At 43.6% G+C, this 21838-nt stretch overlaps 1 protein-coding gene across 1 annotated transcript in view; it reads left to right on the top strand.

Annotated features, from left to right (window-relative positions):
• Window positions 1-21838, top strand: part of CDHR1 (cadherin related family member 1) — a gene marked incomplete at both ends in the record, with an annotated part of 43887 nt that overhangs the window by 19715 nt on the left and 2334 nt on the right. The window contains 7 exons of the mRNA XM_084264399.1: window positions 2038-2138; window positions 3846-4049; window positions 6917-7069; window positions 10336-10500; window positions 12562-12629; window positions 15128-15356; window positions 16271-16525. Of these exons, the coding sequence (XP_084120525.1) occupies window positions 2038-2138; window positions 3846-4049; window positions 6917-7069; window positions 10336-10500; window positions 12562-12629; window positions 15128-15356; window positions 16271-16525 (1175 nt within the window). The remainder of the gene's footprint in view (window positions 1-2037; window positions 2139-3845; window positions 4050-6916; window positions 7070-10335; window positions 10501-12561; window positions 12630-15127; window positions 15357-16270; window positions 16526-21838) is intronic.

Raw genomic sequence — 21838 nt, 5'->3', positions numbered from 1 at the left:
GATGGGACGCTTGCTGAGATTCCTTCTTCTCAGTGCAAAAAGGTAAAAGGAAGGTAGGAACATTGAGAAAAGAGATTGCAGAAGAGAACAGAGGGAAAATGAGAAAAGGTAAAAAGAAGGGTGGAGAATGAAAATGAGTGGGATGAAAATATGCTAGACGGGAAAAATTGAGAAAGGAAAATAAATGGAGGCAGAGGAACCTGGGAAAATGTCAAAAAGAAGTAAGATTAATGAGGAAAGATACAAGATTTCCAAAGAAAATAGGAGGAGGACCAAAAGGTGCTTTGGGATAAAAAAAAGTGATTAGGAAAGAGCAGAAAATGAAGATGGAAGGGGATGACAGATAAGTAGCACAAAATATGACTTAATGGAGAGCAGGCTTTCCTCATGCACATTAACACAGGATTTTATTAGCACGAAATGGAAAAGAGGGGAAGGGAATATGCTTTTAGTGCATAGAAAGTTGAAGAAATAGAGAACAAAGGATTACAATAGATTGCTACTGCTGCACCTCAGACCCTGGTATTACTGGTGACAAGCCATTATTTCAGTATCTGCAGGCTGGGTTGTCGAAGGGCAAGAAAATGCGAACAGCAAATAGGAAATTATTTGTTCTTTATAAATCTATTTTTAAACTGGGGAGTGTGGGATAATTTTAGAGAATACTCCGGTCCCCTGACCGTGCTGTACGAAGGAACACACATAATGCTGCGTACTCCGAGTTACCAATATCCCTGGGATAACTATACAATAACATGAAGTATGGTGGCTGGGAGCCACTATTGACTTAAGCTTCTTCTCAGTCAGGATGTACTTTCCAGGCCAATGTATCTTAATAATTGACCATGGTATGAGTCGATACCTGCTCAATGTTGTGTCTAGTGTACTTTAATGAAGTCGCAGTTATTGCAGGTATTAGCAAAACGGGGTGCTATCAGGTGCTTTAACATCAGCATTGGAATTGAGTTAGAGAAAAAGAAAAATGACTGGGGTTTCAGGCCATCATCCATTATTTCTGAAGCCTTGATCTCCTTCATCGTAAGGGTTTCCCTCTCTTTTCCTTTGAACGGTAGGCTCTGCCACAGCATAGGTTGTGGATGATACCCTACATATGAGATAGCATGCAGGGGTACTCCTAGTCCCACGGCAGAGCAGAACAGGACCCTTTGAGGTGCTGACTGGTCCCCTCCCTTCTCAACAGCCTGCTTTTGGCTGTGATGGCGAGATGGGTGCAGTCACTGTGATGACACAGCACTTCCTTTCTGCAAACTGGCATTCGCTTCACTGCAAATTCACCAGGTCTCAAGGGGCTGCAGCCCTGTGACTGGTCTGTTGGGATTAATGGAGGTTAGGTCAGCTGCAGCAGAGCCAGCCTGCAACCCTGTCCTGCTGTGTCAGGCTTGGCCTCAATGCAAAAAGCCTGGGTTTTACCCCAGATCCTCCAAAATCCCTTTTTGTTCAGGACAGACTTGCAAGAGGCTGCATTTTTTAATAACTGAATGTCAAAGGCCAGAATACACTTCTCCAGAGATGGTGTTTGCAGAAAGACTGGCTGTTTCTTTCAGACAGATTGTCAGACTTCTCACCTTGGCTGATATTAGTGAGCAAAATGTTCTTGTTTCTCAGACTTCATTATGCATTTGCTAATTAAAATGAGGAATGTCTATTTTTGTCTAAACCAGCATATAAAGACAGCATAATAGAAATGAATGCCAAATTCACATGCCTGGTTGCTGAGGCTTGAAGGGAGCCTGACCAGGGTGGGAAGAGGAAAGTGAGGGCAGCTGCCCAGAGGGGCCGAGCTCCACTGAGCCGCTCCTAGGGGATAAAACCCTTTTTGGCTCTCATCTGTGTTTTCATCTCACTGTGACCAGGCATAGAAATGCTTCATTTCTGAAAAGTGTCTTTGGATCTACTTGCAGATATGGATACACACACGGACAAAGATATGCTTAATGAAGTGTGTGGTTGATTGCACATGCTTGTTCAGAAAAAGGAAGTGTGGCACGTAACTAGAGCATCTTGTTTTTATTGCAGGAAGTGAAGGTTCATTTGAAATCAACAACACAACTGGAGCCATTTCTGTGATAAAAAGCCCAAATCAGCTCAAGAAAGAAGTGTACGAACTGAAAGTTCAGGTATGTCCAGTGGCCACTTGAAGGCTGTTGGTCCCAAATACCATGAGCAGGCAAGATTGTTTTCTTTCACACTATCTGGCACTCTGCTCAAATATAGGAAGTAGTTTCTAAAACAGGTGAAGTCAGCTATAAATTGAGCTATTTTAGACAAACTGCTTTTGTTCCTTGGGATATTTAGTGTCTCAAATTACTGCTTTCAAGTGAAGTCATCTTGGCTAATTTAATCTCTGACTCTACAGTACCAACATCCTTTACAATATCCCTATGTACATAACTCTGTTTTCAGACACTATTGCTAAACTGGAAATTAATGTCTTGTAACTTCTATGTGATGAGATAGGTAACTGTCAATTTGACTGGTGTAGATCATGCAATGTCATGTCAGTATCCACTCCTGAAGCATCAAGCAGACACATAAAAATACAGGCTAACACCTTGATGAGCCAATGCATAGGGGAAGTCATATCACTGTGACAGGCTGCATTATTTTAAGCAGTTTCTAAAGACCGAGAGTTTTAAAATGTGCAGTTAAATTGTGAAGACTATATCATTTTATTCACACATATCAGAACCAGGAGAGTTTGTCATGGTAAGGACAATATTGTCTAAAGGCAGCTTTGAGGCCTTGCACGCTGCCAGAAGCAGTGTGACATCCCCAAGGGCACTTGCTAGTGGGCTCAAGGAGCTTTCTGAACCTGGGAGATTGTAGAGTTCCCGTTGTTCAAGTTAAACTCAGGCAACATTTCTTCCCCTAATCCCTCTGGTTTACTGCAGTCTGATAGTGCTTCCCAGATACAGGATTAGTTAAGTCCTTGTGAGCTCTTCTGATCCCCTAATTATATCAGGGGAGACCTGGAGCTTGTGCAGGCTACAAACTCTGCCAGAGGAACCAGAAGTGTTGCATTAACCAGCATAGGTAGTGGCAGGTGTCTCAGTGAACTAGTATCTTCAGAGAAATTGAGCAGCCTGGTGCCTTTCATTTTGAGCCCTTTGAGCAAAAAAGTGTGTTAGAGAGAGCTCTTTTGGTACAGAAACACCAGCCATCGTTTCTGTCCTGACAGAAGAAACTTCTTAGGTTCAATCCAGCGAACAAGGCTGCACGTTGGAACCATTGAAACCCAGTCAGATTTGATCTTTCAGCTCAGAAAAATGCCAACTAGGTTTGCCTGTCTGTCCAAACTATATCCAGATTATATTAAGCTCATCTAGACAGCAAAACAGAACTCTAAATCAGAGACTAGATCTTTTATTTTTAAAGTGTGTCATTTTCCTGTTTCAAGTATTTGCCTACATGCAGCAAGGACAGTTGTTTTCACAGTGTTTTCAAGGCTGCAGTCCTTGCAGCAATGTGAAAATCAGCTACCTGTGGTACCACAGCAAATCTGAAGATTGTCTTCCTTTTCTGTCAACACTCTGGCAAGCAGTTACGTTGTCTCTATGAGATTATCTGTCTTTAGACAACTGTTCTCACCTAGGGCGAGGTAGTATGCTCACAAAACTAGGAGAATTTTTTCATTGGCTGTGGTTTATTACCATAAATCTCCATAAACTCCAGTGTGAAACAGTCTGAGATTTCTAGAGAAATACAAGGCTGTGAATCTTTGTGCAAGTTAGTGTGTTAGGGCGATTGGTACCTGCAGAACAATACCTGAAGTGAGAAAAGAGAGTATTCCCTCATCGTTCTTTGCTGTCATTTGCCTGCTGCAGGCATCAGAAGTCAGCCCAGAAGGCGACATCTCGGTTTACGCTTTTGCCATGGTGACTATACGGGTGGTCGACCTCAACAACCATCCACCCACATTCTATGGAGAAAATGGTCCCCAGAACAGATTTGAACTGACCATGTACGAGCATCCCCCAGAGGGTGAAATCTTGAGGGGGCTGAAGATTACAGTCAATGATTCAGATCAGGTAGGTGGAAACTATGTGCACTTCTGGTTTTCCTGCCTTATTTTCCCAAGTACTGCAAAGAGCTGTCAGGTGGAGAAAGGTCATTTTAGGAACTCAGCTATTTCACCTGCATCCCCCAGAAGCCTAGGGCAGACAAAGTAGTTGTAGGCTGCGTTACCACAGAGAGTTTGGACCCAGAAGTATACTTAGTATGTCATACACTGTTGTTATGTCAATGAGAAGGGTGGTCCTAAAGCTGCATCCCAGTTCTTGTGCTGACTGAAGTTGAACAGTCCTTACGAACTTCCCTGACTACTGGTTATATTCAGTTGTTGTCAGTGTAATGTCCAAGTATGTACTGCTTTTGGAGATTTACTCAGAGCTTCCCATCGCTTTAGTAACTTAAAGTGCAGTTGCTGTCTGTATCTCCTCAGCTCCCGCTGGAAACAACAGTCGGTACCCTGCCTGACATTGGGTTTATTACAGTATATTATCCTTCTGGCCCTGCGCTGCAGCCTGTCTGCAATGCATGTTTTGATAAACCATTCCCACTCACTGATAGTGTTTAGGTAATCTTGAAAATTGTACCAGAGCCAAACTAACTCTAACCAGGTAAAGGAAAAGGAGAGAAGACTCCATCCATCTCAGCCCGCTACATAACTGGCCCACAATGCCCAAAGATACTATGGTGATGGTTGCTATAGGGATCCCTAAGCTAAATGCTGTGTGAATGGCATCCATCTGAGTTAGCCTGAGGTTAGGCAGTGACAAGAGAAAAGTTTAATGCATCTGAGAACTGTATTACTATTGGAAAGGGTGCTCTTCTGTAACCACACTCAGTATTGTGCTGTTTTGACTGGATTGTACGCTATCAAACCCACTAGCTGCTTCCCCCTCCTTCCTGCTGCTCTGCAGCAAGCAGATAAATGACTGCTTTCAAAGCAGTGCTACATCTCCTGCTATTGTCACAGGGGATGTTGCTGCAGAAGGAAAGAAACAAAGCCCATCTCTTTTATTTAGAGAAAAAATATGTATGTATCATACATAGGCTGACAAAATATTTAGGCTGCAAGTTAGGCTATGAAATAAGCAGAGAACATTGCTAAATACACTGTATAGATTTCTGAAGAGGCTTCCTGGTGCAGTGTGAGACATCACTGCAGGGGGTAGGGTTGCTTTTCTTTTAAGGCACAGAATGCAATGTTTTCCCTTCTGTACAAGAGGACTGTATAGAGAAGAAAATTTAACATATGTCTGCTTCCCTCACAGCCATTAGTGGCTCTTTCTTTTGAGGGAGTGGATGGTACAGGGGAGGAGGAGAAGGCTGTGAGAAAAGACTGCTTTAGGCCTGCAGTTTGATGGAAATGCCATCTTGCAAGAATATTATGCAGAAAATTCTTCCCCAACCCTTTTCATCCAACAGACACCGTTCAGGGCTCAGTGGTGATGTTCCTTCAGTCATTCCTGTGGCCCACAGGTGTCTGCTTGGAGATGTGCAGCAGCATGGCTTGGTCTGAGGATATCTAGGTTTGGTGGACTTCACTGTCAGAAACCACTTAGCTGTAGGAGGGAGGCAGTTCTCTCTTCCACTCCATGCCATCATCCCTCCAGTCATGTCCAGTTCCAAGTGCGGAGGACTTGGTAGGGTCAGAGGATCCACCTTTCCCATCAGCACTTTTTTCCACAGTCCAGGACCTCTGGCTTTCTGTGTTTGGCTTTATGGCCCAGTGAAAGAGAGCCTGTTGTCATCTGTGTAGCTGTGGAGGTTTGTATGACTAAACAACGCAGACCGCTGAGTTGGGATCCACAATTGTTCTGGTTCCCTTGGGGAACTACTGCTGAATACTTTTTCCTCCTGACATGAGCTAGGGTTGCAGCAAGAACTGCTCATAACAAGTCCTCCAGGGATACAGCTGACAGTAGAGTTATCCTGCATAAAAGCCGTTTACTAGAAATTCTTCATCTCAGGCTCACTCTAGGGGAAGAGCATGGCACCAGCCAGGCAGCACACCTGGCTGTTGTCACACAGTAACTGTGACATTGTTTCAGAAACTGATGAATCGGAGAGTAGATTAAATGGGCTCAGCTTGTTTTCACACCTCCCACTAAGGCTGGAACACGAGAATCCCCTTCTCATCTTTCCTCTTTTGCTCCCACACAAGTGGTGGTAACCTTCTAGATATTGCTGCTTCCCACGACCTCCCTGGCTATAATCTATATTATGGGATTTGGCTTGGCACTTCACCTGGAGCTGTCAAATATGTGTCATATTTTATCCTACGTAAGCGGAGCTCCTCCATCTTCCCAAGTGCATCAGCTTGCAAAAGCTTTAGTGTCTTGTAACTCTGGGCTAGCTTAACCTAGTGAGTACCAACAGTGGAGTACCACCTGTGTTTGGAAACAGTGTGTCTGCTTGATTCTGCGTCATCATCCCAGGCTGTGAACTCTTAAGGGACACAGGCAGGGGTTTTGAGGGTCCATTGTCCTGATTCAGGCAGTTACCTTTCCTTGGCAGGAGCCAGGAGGAAGTAGGACTTGCCTCCCAGTGTGCACGTGGTGCCATCTCTGTCACCTGCGCTAGCTCACAGTGTGTGGCGCAAAGCCCAAGGCTGCTTGCCACAAGAGTTGCTCTGTAAGCCAGTCCTGCTGCAGGGTTTTACCATTATGACTGAAAGAATAACCATGCTTGTCAATCTATTTTAAGAAAAGCTGTGTCCGTCTTGTGACCAGGGCTGGAGGGATTATCTAACTTAAGCTGCTTAGCAGTCTCCTGCCAAGGGGATGGAGAGTGGTAAGACTCATTCTGATTATGCAGTGTGAAGAAACAGAGCCAATCTAGGCTGTAAGAAATGCACTGAAAACAATGCTGTGTCTGCTTTGGTTCCCAGGGAGCTAATGCTAAATTCAACCTCCGTCTTGTTGGACCTGGTGGCATCTTCCGAGTGGTTCCCCAAACTGTCCTGAATGAGGCTCAGGTGACAATAATCGTGGAAAATTCTGTTGCGATTGACTATGAAAAATTCAAGGTGTTAACCTTCAAGGTACTTCTGCTTTCTGACTCCTCTCTACTTGTGTATATGATACATGTATGATGGCTCATGTATCTGACAGGATTTAGGGTCTTAATCAACCTGGAGCTGTCTGACCCGTTGTCAGTGACATTGTATTCCATGTGAAGGAAACTCATTTCTGCCCCTGCTTCATCAACTTCCAAAGGTTTAATGGATGTGTCTGTGACCCAATTTAGTCCAGTCAGTGCAAAATGTTGAGTATTCTCTCTGTGTGGGTACTGCACGTGTTTGTGACTCTGAGCCATTCTAGACTGAGCCCTAAAGGTCTTATTTCTGTTCTTACAAGGATAAATTCACAGAGAGAAATCCTAATTTCTCTGGAGCCAGAACTTTACCTGCTTAGTCCTAAGTAATTTGGTTCATGTTCATCCTTTCGAATGCTGGCAAGCTGAAGAGCCCAGCTGACTGGAAGACCATTTCCCCAATTTGCTCACTGCCGTTGTCAGAGTGTATTGATCTATCTGGCCTTTTGCAGACTGACCTGAGGCAATCTCACCCGTGCCCCACACCAGCCATTCAAGAATTCATACAGAAGCTGGATACTTGCATGATCAGCTTCCCTGATGGATTCATTGGCTTATCAACAAGATATCTAAATAGTCTGATTTTGTCAGCTGCCTCTGAACATGACTATAGATGGTTCAGTTCTGACTGCAAAGAATGGCACAGAAAATCCTAATAATGATAATAAGAAGAAATAAATAAATAGCCAAACCTGTCTAGCTGAGTATTAACATATGCTAGCTGTCATTTTGTACAGAAAGTGGCAGGTTTTGCTCAGTCCAGAAGCCAACTTCCTGGAATTTGTTCTCACCCTTGCTACATGGTTTGCTTTGTGCTTAGCAAGTCATTTCACTGCAGCATGCTTCATGTCTCCTCCTGTAATGTTCCTTAGTCGTTTGGAGCTTCATAGGTTATAGATGCTACAAAAATAGGAGGCATCATTACTGTATTAAAATGGAAGATTCTGAAAGGGTTATAAAGTGCTACTGAAACTAATTATAATAAGTGCACATTTATTCAGGTTAAACTACCAAAAGACCAGTAAAGAAGTTACACATGGCCTCCTCATGAATACTAATAGAAATAAAAGTAGTTAATGTGATTTCTATGAACAGTGAAAGACTTAATTACCAGGAAAAAGGTTATATATTATTTTAGCTTAAGCAGTTATTCACTTTTTTGGGGGGATGAAATTATTTCTACTGGAGAAAGACCATAAGACTTCGCTGAAAATGTGAAGCCTTTGTCCAGATTCCAAATGAAGAAGGTGCAGCTGGATGATATGATAGTAATATATGGCAGCGAATGCTTTATAAAGACCTCACTGCTGTCTCCATTTCCCTGAAAAGTTCAAATTGCTTCCTACTCAGTTGTACTTGCCAATGTAGTCATTCTGGTTAGAAATTTGGGTGAAATATATTCTTATTTCTATTTAACATGCATCCCACAGCAGCTTTGAGAAGGTATTTTCAGGGTTTTTCTTCTGAAAGCAATGATCTCTCTTCTCTGGTTTGTTATTGAAGTGTAAAATGCCAGAGATGAATTAAAACTAATTTGACTTGGAGGTGCACTGGATAACTACCTGAGGCAAAGGTTGCTGGAGAAAATCTGTCTTCCATTTAGGGCTGGCTCTTAAATGTAGTTGGTAATCAGGACCTCCTTCATTTTCAGCTGGCGAGCGCCGAGGTGGGTGTCCCAAGGTTTGGCAGCTGTAGTAATTCATACACCTCCAGCGTGGCCTCTTGGATCTCAAATCTCTCTGCCACAGGGGCCAGATGTTGGTGGCAACATGTTGCCACCATGTCATGGGCTCACACGCTTTGGGGGCCAAACCTCGTGCCTCTGCCTCCTTCAGCTTAGAGTACATCCTGCTTCAACAGGAGCCTGGACCTGTCCCTCCCATTCTGCTGATCGCGACACTTACTGCAGGCCAGGCCCACGGGAGGCTGCTGTAGGCCAGGACCATGGGAGGCTGCAGTTATCTGTAGTTGACAGAATCAAACTCTCTTTAAAATCTACTTGCCACTTTTAAGGTTACATCTCAGTTTGTTCTTCCAGCACTTGTATTAATTGTTGATACCTAGTCCTGTGAAGTTACAGTTCTATGCTGCTCTTCTCTCTCTCTGCATTAAGACATTGCAGGCAAGAAAGCTGACAAAAATCCTGTCCTGAAGGCAGATGTTTTCAGCACGTTGACATAGCTGGACTATGGCTCCTCTAAGGAGAGGAAATAAAAAATGAATGTAAAAAGCAAAGCTAAATACTAAGCCTTTAGAAGATATTTTAAGACAGGCTGATTCCAGCAGCAGAGATTGTTATAATTTAGTTATAGCTGTAGATTATTATAACACTGCAGATGTTATAATGTAGTTACAGCTCCATGTGCATGATAAGCAATAAGATTTTCTCTCTGTGCTGCTTCAGGAGCTGAGATTGCTCACAAGTAGGTTTTGCTGATGCTTGTACAACCATCCTTTCAGAAATTTCTTTTGCTGTAGCACCATCTGAGATGCCCGAAGTTAGAACAGAGACACAATGACCCAACTCCCCTTTTAGAGAAAACAATAATTCAAGATTAATCTATTCAGTGACCCTTTCCCTGCATATTTCCAACCCCTATAAATGTTCACAGAGCAAGAATAGCTCCAGGAGATAACACCAAGAAAGCCTTTTCCCTATTAGCCAGGACATCCATGCTGCTTGCTTCTTCCCATCCCTGGTCATGCTGTACTTGGTTGCCTGCCCTCTCAGATGAGCAGAGTTATGAGAACACGTTACACCAGAGCCCTTTCTTCCTCCTCTGAGACAGTGAGGTGATTATTTCCTGATGAAGAATTTATGCTTCCTCTGCAAATGATCATAATTCAATGTACAGGATTATTCAGAATTACTCAGTGCTTGTGTTTCCCTAGGTTCCGGGAGCTGCCCAGGGATGGGCCTTTGCTTGCTTCTGTTAGATGCTTTTTGAGCTGTATTGGTTAGTCATGATGTATCACATCAGTCACAGCGTAGTCTACTATGTATACACAGGTTTTCCACAGCTAGATTGCTGATCATGAGCATGCACAAACAAGCCCGGACTGCACACTGACCCAGCTCATGATCTCTCTCTTCTTGATCTGTCTGGACCAACCAGACTAAAATGCACCAGTGTGCCATGGGTACTGGAAGGAAGCTCTTTTAAGAAGTAACAATAGCTGCGTTGTAGTAATTTCCTGTATTTCTCCTTGTAGCTTCTTGCAATAGAGGTGAACACACCAGAGAAATTCAGCTCGACAGCTGACGTGGTGATACGCTTGCTGGATACCAACGACAATGTCCCAAAGTTCTCCTCCGACTACTATATTGCCAGGATCCCCGAGAACTCGCCGGGGGGCTCAAATGTAGTTGCTGTTACAGTAAGCTTCATCCCTCTCTTGAGAAATGATCTCTTTTATGGGTGTCTGTGGTTCAGTTTCCTTAAAAACAATGGACAGAGGCAAGTACCAAATCTTACTCGCCATTTAGATTCTGGACTGAACTCCAGTTCCTTTCCAGAATCAACCAAAAAAAATCCATAATAAAGTAAAATAAAGGTTTAGGTAAACATTTGTAGAACAAATTTACTTCGGTTTTTAATTAAAAGCCATCTGATTTTAAGTCAAATCACACGGTTTGTGAGTGCTAAGAAAGCCGCAGTCAAATCAGTGTCCAGCAGGAAGATTCAGTTATGACTGAGTGGCATTGGATTTACTGGATTTGCTTGCTAAATACAAGTAAAACGAAAACAAGATGGCTGTTGTATTAGTCTCCTCCTCCTGGGAGGAATTTGGCTGCTAAATGCATAATTAGGCAATTAATGAAGGCAAGGATATAATGTTAAAAGCTGGGAAAGAAAGATCCCTATGTACGTATCTTCTCACAGTGGGAGAAGATGCCTGCAGATTTTCCAGTATCTCACATGTTCACAGAAAGAAAGTCGGGGTATTACATAGGCCCTGTGTACTGGAGGAGCGTTTCCAGCCCTTGGTGAGAGCTGTATCTCTGCAGTGCAGCTGCTGGACTGGAAATGGATTTCATGTCGCAGAGAGAGAGAGCGCTCCCGTCCGTGCGGGGCTCGGTGGGTGATGTCAGTCACCTTGCAGAGGCCTCACGGGTAGGGATGAGGGAGGCAGGCTGCCAAGAGAACTCCAGCACAGCCCAGCTGCAAGTAGGAAAGGAAAATAGTCAGAATAATAAACTGCAAAAGGCAGATTTCAGGGGTGGAAGAATAAAAGACAAAGTAAAACATAAACAATGCCAAAACGGTTAATAGAGGAAGCTAATAAGAAAGCTGTAGAAAATGGAGACTTCCAAACATCACTGTCTTTGCAGCAAAAGGAATAAAAAATTCTAGGTGGTGCACAGCAAAGAAAGAATTTTTTTTTAAGAGAAAAAGCAGCAAAAATGAGCCATTCTGAGCTGGGGTGACCAGGACAGCGTAGCTGATGGGTCCATGTAGAATTTACTGTCATGTGCTGTCAGCTCAGTGCTTCACCTAGATCCCCAAATACACTTCACAAACTGAGATACTCCAAGTACTCAGGACAGCAACTCTGGCAAAATGTTTGTGTGTATATTTTTTTACTTATATATATATGTTTATAGATGCTTATATATATATATTATATATATATATGTATATTTAAAGTGCCTATCACTGTATTGATAAACATTCTTTGGAACCACTCAGATGGTGTAAAATGTTTTAGGAATATTTAGGCAGCCCTAAAGTAGAATGCAATCAAAATTAGGGGCTGGGAGAATCTGACATGGACAAGAATCAGTTATGGACGTAGCTGTCATCAAATCAATAGCCTTCCTAACCCTGAGCTAAGAAAGGAAGCCAGCAAGAGTCCAGCACAGAGATATTGTTTGGTGTAGTATCTGCATTACTAAAAGTCACACAGGCACAAGAGTGATTAAAATATAAACAAAGCTGAAATACTTTGTATAGATTAAAGCATTTGTTATGCATTACTTTAAATTGAACCACTTAAGCAGAGGCTGAAAAACCACTCTATATAAAGTAAATAATTTTGTTTAGGGAATATACATTAATATTTAACTGGTCATTAGGAAGGCTTGAGAGTGGGCAGTTTGTACCTGTCGCTGAAATCAGCTTGATCTTTATAAAGGAAGGATGTGTTAAATGTCAGCAGATGGGGCCATCTAGTGGCTTTCTCCCCGCTACAGCCTCTGGGCACCAGCCAGGGGACAGGTGGCACCTTGGCAGCTTCCCTGAGACAGCCAGTGACACTTCCTTGTGTTAGGTTTTGCGGTTTGCTAGGTGCACGTTTCTTTATGTGATTCCCCCTAAAAATGTGATGGCAAAAAGAAAGAAAAGCATTTGAGCTTTTGTATGGTCTGTTGTTAAAAGAAAAATGAAACATTTCTCTTTGTGACTTAGTAAAGGATGACACTTATTTTCTTTTCTTAAGGCTACAGATCCAGATTCAGGGCTTTGGGGAGAAGTCAAGTACTCTATCTATGGAACAGGAGCAGATCTGTAAGTTGGTTTGGTTTCTTACACAAAAGAAAACTAGAGAACCTCTAAAAAAAAGAGACCAGTCTCATTTTTGACCTGCTCATTTCCAAGGACATTTATGCCATATTCTTTGTGAGTTCTGTGAAAACAACAGAAAAAACAGTGTGATCATTAAACATCTGCTTTGTGATCTCAAGGAATTTTACTCACAAGCCCCCAAAGAGACATAAGGCAGCTGAAGTACCAGCACACAGGATCTGTTCAATCACCATTTGAAAAAACACTTGTAAGAGAAAGAGGAGGTTTGGGTCTGCTTCTTTTGGAAACTCATTTCTGGAGGAAAAAAAAATCCCTTGCTCTTTCCCCTTGCCTTCCATATCACTGGACAAATAGTCCCGTTTCAACTCTTGTCAGAACAAATTAAGGAAGACAAGACTTTCAAGAATATAAACTTCAGCCTGGGAGGCCAGCTGCACTGTGCCTTCAAAGCATTTTATGTACTTAAATGGAATAGTCCTGCATGAGGGAAGAAGGGAACCCAGGGCTTGCTTGACTTTGTCATGCTCCCTAGCTCCCTCTCCCTGTCTTCGGGGACAGTGAAGAAAAAAACATCTTGAAGCACTGGTTTCTCCCACTGGTTTCCTTCCCAGCAGTTGCCATGGCCTGTTCGCTAGAGCTCCCTGCCATGGCAAGCATCACTGGCCATCACAGATACTGCTGCTGGAACCTGCAGCTCCTGGACGTGGTGGGGCCACAGGGCAGAATGCTGGAAATGTGTGAGCTTTTCAGGACCTCATCCCCAGAATCCGTTTTTCACCCTACATTATCCACCTGGAGTTAAAGCTGAACTCTTCACGTTAAGGTGAAAGCTCTTTAGGAGGCACAATCAAAAACCAAATTCCAAGATGTTAAGGGTGAACCTCTTCTGTAGCCATGAGGATACACATATGGGAGCACTTCCAGGATGGATTATTTTGAGCTCTTCGCTAAGTACATAAGCTAGCTGCTAACTGCATCGAGGGAAGCAGGCAAAGGTCGTGTTGTGCAGGCAGACCTCTTAGGTTTAAAATGTAGCAGCTGGTGAAGGCTGTTGACAAAGGATTTAGAAAAAAATGTGTGTGCAACTTTATTCTGATTGGAGTTAGGGGGATCCTCAGGCTCACTGCTCTTACACTGTTGAATGAGGAAATTAAGATACGAAGGTGTTTTTTTCCTCCTTATGATTTTTATTTTTTTCTTGTGTGAGAATGACATGGCTCTGCAAGGCTGGATTGATTTCCTAGCCCTGGGACCTCCAGAGTTGCTGAACACAGAGTTTGATGCAGATTGGAGATGTCTCAGTTAAGAGATGTGACTTCTTCCATGGAGTTACATCAGTGGATAGGCAGTTGCATTAGCAGAAAGACACGTTGCGCAGGCGTAAGAGGAATAGTGTCAACTATTGAAGATAAAACCATTATGCTGGTGATCCCACATCCAAGCTGCCAGTGGGAGTGGGGTATATTGCTGGAATCTCTGCACATCTCGGTGCTTCTGCTCTTCCACTACAATGAGGGTGATGGAGAGTCCTCGCTGCGCGGTGAAGCTGGGTTGGGTGCTAGGGAGGCACTCAGCACAGGCACAGTCTCCTACCTAGAGTCTGCACAGCTTTTTCCACCTCCAGATCTCAGCTATCATCAAGACACGTATTTATATTTAACAGAGTAATGAAAACAATTGAAAATTCTGGATTATTAAGTGCCCCTTTTATAATCACTCTCAATTACGCTCACAGTTGGAATACAGAAAATATTTTGTTATCCTGTACATTAATTAAAGGGTATATAAACCCTTTCATCTGTTAAAAATCCCACTGCTCAGAGCCTATGCTGGCTGTTGGTATCTTCTCTATAAATCCAAGCTTTTGGCTGACACTTTTGACAGTGTCTCAGTAATTACAAATGTGTAGAATTGAACTTGCTACAGATAAATCTGAACACCCACTCCATCCCAGTGCTAGTCTATGGAAAAGTGATTATTTTTGGAGGAGATAATTTGCCCTGCACTTTGATGGTTTTGAGAGCAGCCATTTTTCTTACCCATTCTGAGAAGTGAAGACCTTAAATATGATATGCAGCATGCTTCCCTTTGCTATTGAGGTGATATCAATCAATCTTAATTTATGCAAGGCATGATCTAATACCTTGCACTTACAAACTGAAAAAAGTAGTTAGTTCTTTAATGTTTTAATGCAAGGAAATCACTCTGAGCATTTACTGAGGACAAAATGCATCTGAAATGGCTAGCATATGACAGATCGAAAAACACCAGACACTGGTACTGCCCTGGTTTTCAAGTCTAAAGGAACTAGCCAAAAATAGGTAGAGTGAACGATTTGGAAACGTCAGCCAGACAGGAGTTAGGTGAGAGTGTCAGTCTTCAAGCACAGCATTTCCAAATTTAGAGCCCACCTTTGCTGCAGACTGTAGACACACACAAAGTGACCAAAACACCCAGGTCTTTCCATGCTTCTTTTCTAGGTTCCTAATCCACCCCTCAACCGGTATAATTTACACCCAGCCCTGGGCTGTGTTAGATGCTGAAGTGAACTCCAAGTATAATTTCTATGTGAAGGCAGAGGACGCAGATGGGAAGTACAGCTTGGCTGAAGTGTTTATCACTGTGCTGGATGTCAATGACCACTCTCCAGAGTTCAATGAAAACATCCAGGAAAAGACGATGATCATCGGGTCACCGGTGAAGATAGAGGTGAGAGACGAGACAGTATGGCACAAAGCAGAGTGCTTTGGAAGAGCCCTGGCTCTGCCCTTTATTGCTCAGGGATCATCAGCTATCAGCCTGATAGCTGGCTTTTCCCAGGGCTTTATTTTGCACATCCATTTGTATGAAACAAATGGATTAAAGCATGGAATGACAGTACTTGCAGACTGCTGAGAAGGGGAAATAAACTCTATAGGCAAAAGATAAAGTTCTGTGACAGTATTTGAACCATCAGTTGATGAAGGATCCTGGATTATTCAGTGATCATAAAATGAGGGCATGAAAGCACAGGGCTTTGAATCCTTAACCTTCCTGCCATGCCTCTGTGCTCAACCACACAACTCCTTTCCCTTCCCTGCAGAATTGTTTTCATTGATCCAGGGTGGAAAGGGAGGCAAAAAAGCAAAAAAAAAAAAGCAGTGACAATGCCCAGGCAAAGGAGCAGCACATCCTATCTCACATGTACTTGAATGCGTGTAGTGAAGCCTGATTACACAACACCTAATGTTAGCAGAACAAATGCCACAGCACAACAGTGCAGGCAGTGATAGCTCAGTGTGGAGCTTATCTTGTTGTTGTCTATTCATACATGGCCCCCACATTGTGTGAGAAACTCCCCAGCAGTTGAGCATTTGCATTCTACAGATAGGTTATGGCTCAGTTTTTCCTCTGATTTTATTTAATCTCAAATAGAAATCGTTTATACAGGAAGAACTCTTGTCTGACTATTTTTCACTAGGAAATGTAGCACAGCTGATACCAGAAAAGGGGGGAATTATTTCTAAGACCAGCCCAGTCATCTCACAGCATTATCAGAAGTGAATGCTCAGAACTTCCTGAGTTTTGTCTTGAAGCAAAGATATAAACAATAACACCTTTGTTCTTTACACTTCCCTTACCAGGCTATAGACCAAGATGCAGAAGAACCCAACAACATCGTGGATTATTCCATAATGCAAGCAGATCCGGCCAATGTGTTTGACATAGACCAAAGCACTGGGGAAATCAAGCTGAAATCCTATATCCGTTCCCTGGACATCATACACAACATCACAAAGAACAAAGACTGCATATGGTCACTGGTGGTGCAGGCCAAAGACCGAGGCTCCCCATCCTTCAGTACCACGGCCGTTCTGAAGATTGATATCACAGAGGAGGTAAGCAAACGGGTTAGAAAAATCCTTATGTGAGGTGATCCTTGAGAGGCACCAAAGAGTAGTCACTGCTTGCTTCATTTCTCAGTCTACTTTAAAATTGCTTCAAGAGTTTAAAAAATTTAAAATGCTTCAGCCAAAAGGTTGCCAGCCATTGCTTTTCCTTTCTTGCTAGCTCGGTTTTGTAGAGTGCTTCTACAGCCTTGTGGTGAGGCTACAGCCACAAACGTTAAAGACAGTTTTAGCTGAGAAATCACAAATGCACCAAGGTAGGAGCATTAACACGGTTGGGAGAGGAGTTTCTTGAATCTCATTCTTAGAGATAGATGCAAATTAAGGTCTGTAGAGTAAAGGTAAACCTTGACTGCTGAATTTCTGTTTGTTTTCATTTGGGAGAAGAAAACAATCTTCTTCCCCTACACAAAGTGAGTGGAAGGTCACTGGCTTGGGGCCAGAGTGAAATATATCAGACCAGTTTTGCAAGTCAGTATAAGCGACTTGTGAGAAAACTTTATAGAAATTCTTTACAGTAGATAGAATTTTGGATATGAGTTTAATAATTTCAGTATTATTAGCAGATGAAACAAGAAGACTCTAAAAGATAGCACTCATAGGTTGAGAGTGTCTTATTAGTCCAACTTTTACGTCAACCAAAAAGCAAGCAGCAATTTATGGTGAGCCGCACATGCTTGTGTGATTCTTATTTATTGCAATGTTCTTGCCATGCCTTTAAGTAGGTACCAGCAGGGAGGAAATGGGCTTTAAAGTAGAAGAGAAACACATCATTAGCCCGATAGTCTCTGGATCACACACATACTGGGCAGAGATGCAAATCTCTTCCTACAGACAGCAGCTGGCCTTCTCTCCGTTGGACAAAACGCACCACTGCTCCCAGCCTTTCTCTGTTTTCTCCATCTCCTCTTATTCCACTGACACTCCTTATCAGGTGTGTTGCTGTGATACATCTTGTACACAGTTCAGAGCCTGCTGGAACTTAAAAGGTGTCTGCAGAGAACGCTTGTGCCCATCAGCAAGGTAAAGTTGGCCGCCAGCAGCACAAGAGTAACCGCCAGTCTCTGTTGTCAGCACCTGCCCTACCAGGTCTGCCAAGGTCTTGGGGCTGCCCTGGCAGTGGGGTGCCTGGCGTGGGGCTGCCTGTTGGGGCTGGCCAGCCCCGCCACAGGGTCACAAAAGCTGCTGTGCAGTGGCGCTGGGGCTCAGCGTGGGCAGGGCTTGAAGGCTCTGAGCTGGGGGACTCTGCATGCTGGGTGTCTGCGGTAAGTCCAGCGATTTAGCCATTCTTACTGATATAGAGGAAATAACTGCTTAACACTTTGATTTCCTACAGAAACTCTAAGTTTTGATGGGGTTTATACAACAAAATAAGACTTGCTAGCCACAGCCAATTGCTTTCAGGCTTCTCACAGAGCTCTCATTTGAGGAGCATGGCACCAGGTTGCCTCAGGCAGTGTCCCCACTGTCAGCCTCAAACATTTAACCTCCAGTTTTCCCTCCCCCGCCCCAGGTGGGCTGGTAACATCTCTGTTAGCATGCAGGGCTAAGGGGTGTTGAGGAGAGGGAGGGTGCCCCACACCTTCTCTGCTGGTGCAGATGATGTGTCCCTGAAGCAGGTCATGAAGGACATCTGGAAGGAAAACAAAAGCAGCTGATGCTCTGGGACAGTTTCCTGGATTTCCTTCTAGTGCTTGAAGCAACATCAGCACCTGATGAAAGAACACATCTCATTAAAAAGTCCCCTCTCTGCTTCCTTTTGTCCCCATCCAGCAGTACAGATTTGGCAGGAAGTGAGGGAGCACCCCTCCCAATAAAGTCTAAAGGGGAAGCAGAGAGGGCTGCGAAGGCACAGACACAGTTTTTCCCTTCTTCCCACGCTCTTCTTGATGCCAAGTCCCAACAGAGAGCCAGAGGCATCAGTAGCATCTTCTTTCTTCACTTGGGTAGGTCTCTTCAGCAGGATCTGCACTACTAATCTGATGTCACATCCTCCATAAGCTTTTGTACATCTCTCCATTACTCCTTCCATTGCTGGCATTGATTTCAGCTGTAGGGTTTTTATCTGAGAGCGTCGCATCTCCGTGCAAAAACCACTCTCAGATTTCAGCTCGCGAGTGCCAGTGTAGAAAGCCCTTGGTCACTCCATGTCCCTGAGGTAGCACAGTCCCTGCCACCATGCTGTGAAGAGAACAGTCTCTTGGTATAGGGACACTCAGAGGCTGGTACAAACGTACATTTCATCCCTCTGTGCTCCAGCTATACAAAGTCTCTTTTAGATAGCTGTTCAGTGGGCATTTATGTATTGCTGATTTTTGGGTAAGGATGATATTTTTGAATACATCCTCTAGAGGTTTCCTGCAGTGTTAATCACACCAAGTAATTAAATAGGCATATTTCCTGATTAACATTTACCATTGCAATTAGCGCAAGGCTCTACCCTTCGAGACAGATGCTTTGTGGCTAAGTTCAGCAGTATTGCACATCAAAAGGACTTTTTTCTCATGGAATAATACAGTGCTAAAAAATTCCAGAGGCCCTTTAATTTAACTGAGTCTGGTGAATGGAAGCTGGTATTGAGTTCATCTCCTGTCCTTTCGCAACAGAATAAGACACTTACACTGAAAAAGTCACTCTTTTTGCACCCTCAAAATTTTATTCCTGCTGCCCGAGATTTTAATGGAAAATGGATTTCCACTCCTGATCTTGAAGCTTGGCCTGGTGGGGGCATCCCTTTACCTTTTCATGACTCCACTGAGGTTCTGCAAATATATGGGGGTGTTCATTTACACCTCTTCATGGACCAAGGCTTAAGTCCACATTTAGACAGCATAATCTGTGGTTCTTAATAGCTTTGGGCACTCATTTAGACTTCTAAATAAAGCTGCTGAGTCTCAGTTTTAGATTCCCCTAATTGAAGGGTTCAATAAATACCTTCTGTGAATTAAGGTGGATATCTTCTCCTTCCTCACATGAACTCTGCAACCATAGGAAGTGTGGTTGCTTATGGCACTAAACATACATTGCCATGTTTGCAGAGCAGGTAGCCTCTTCTTCTGACAGTTATGTGGACCTTGAAAAAAATTGTTCAGAGGAGGTTGGCTTGATGTGAGAAGTCTTGCCCCATGCTGGTGTTTGTATTGCAAAGTGATATAAATGCAGCCTTCGTATATGGTGACAGCACTGCTTTGAGATAAGCACTGGAGGGGCAGCCTGTGTTCTGCCTCCCATCAGCTGTTACTTCTGAAGCAAACCTCCTGATCATCCCCACATACTGTGGCATGGCTCATGTCTGAGACAGCTCCAAGTACACAGAGTGGACTTTCAGATGAGATGTGTTTGGGCAGTGTGCATAGTGCAATTTGGCACTAACAGCCTGTCCGTCCCTGCAATCAGGCCAGAACAATCCAAAGCAAAACCCCAGAAATGCCAAATACGTGGAAGTGGGCTCTTCAGAACCAGCCGGTTCGCTGTACATCCCCGCTTGCTCAAGTCAACACAGCTCGAGTTGTCTATAATCTGTGATAGCCTGGGCTCTTAACAGCTTTGCCCACTTACTTAGTCTTCTAAATATAGCTGGTGAGCCTTAGCCAGTCTCGTGGATGAACAGCTCAACCACATGTTCCTGTTGGGTCCAACTTCTGGATGCATCACTCACTTGTTCTATTCACCGCAACCCATGTGTTATGAAACGCTCTTGGGAAGCTGCCACGAGGTATGGGTGTCTGCACACTGAGAACTGTTGTGTTGGGAGGAAAAGGAACAAAGAAAATCAGTCACCATTTCAGTAGCAGAGAGAGACATGGGCATCCTCGTTGGTGAACTCAGGGTTCTGAGGACAAAGCCCCCACGGAGGAAGGATGGCGAGAGCAAGCCCCATATGCTGCAGTGGGTGTTTTCCACAACCTGCCCTTCAGGTGCGCAGCTGGAAGGCACCCATCTGTGCTTAAATCTGCGTCTGCAGTGCTAAGTCCTATGGAACTGGCTTCAAAGACACGTGTCAGTGTTAGAGCTTCTCAAAAGCTGGAGAGTCCTGGTGGCTGCTGGGTGCTTCAGCACCCTTCGGGACACACACTGCAGGGGACAGTCACAAGATTTCTGCAAGGGACCATATGTGCCCATTAAATAAAAAATAGGTGATAACATCTTTTAATCCAAACAATTGATTGAATCTCTTTAAATTCTTGTCCCAGGATTTAACTTCATTCTGAAAGCTCATAGGAACAGCTCAGCTAGTTCCAAACTTCTGCCACGGTTCTGTAACCCCCTAATTGCCCCAGCTCTTCCTTGGGCCAGTGCTCATTAGAACTGTGAAGTCACAGCAGAAAAAAGGAGCACTATCTTTTGTGAGCAGTGGTATTTTAGCTCCTTTGATGGCTGTTACAAAAGAGACCATTTCTTCCAGATTTGAGCCCACGGAGATATGACAGTGTTTCCCATACCAGCTCTCATGTCATTGTGTACCTGCCTTTGGCTTATGTGTACGAGAAAAATGGGTACTCTCCAAATTGCAGCAGGGCTTTTAGGAAAAAACCCAGCTGAATAAATTACGAAGTGGCACAATTAGCTGACCCAGTGCTGAGGTGCTGTTGGTAATTGATGCAATGATGTGTATCGATGCCATGCTTGGTGAGGCACTGGGGAGATGAACAAAGCTGAATTCTTAAACTCCCCACACAATTTCCATCAGTTCTTACCCCTGCAACTGTTGCGTGCTGGCAACACAGACACCTACTTCTGCCTAATCCCATTTCTTCAAGGTTTTCAAACAGCTAGTCAAATAATTGTTACTGAGATCTAGGATCTTCTTAAGTGTATGTCATCTTCCTCCTTGTGTTGGCCCTATACTACTTAGCCATCAGTGCCTTGCTAGAAAATAGATCTTGACAACACTCATAATAAGTGCACTCATTTCAGGTCATGTACTACTTAGCAGGGTTTATCTGACACTTAATTCATCAGACTTTCATATGAAGTTAAGTAAGCCAGGGTAGAAATTCTGTCATCTGATGGGATTTAAGTGCACAAAATCCATGTAATGCAGAACAGCAAAGCTGATGTGAGTCCAAGCTCCACAAAAATGGTGGGCTGCTCAAGTTCTTGGTTTCTAGCTTAGGTCCATTCCTAATTAAATAATGTAAAATCTCGTTGCACAGCAGAATAATGAAAATTAGTTGCTTCCTCTAAGGTAAAGTGGTCCATGAGTTTCATCAGTGTTTCTTTGCCCATTTCTCTTTGGCAATGGGAAACACTCAGGGTTCAGGAAGAGTGGTCTTGGATAGTGTGTTTGAGGTAGGTTGTGAA

This window comes from Gallinula chloropus (genome assembly GCF_964237585.1).
Source record: "Gallinula chloropus genome assembly, chromosome: 5".
NCBI lineage: Eukaryota > Metazoa > Chordata > Aves > Gruiformes > Rallidae > Gallinula > Gallinula chloropus.
This window is presented reverse-complemented; position numbering and strand designations above follow the sequence as displayed.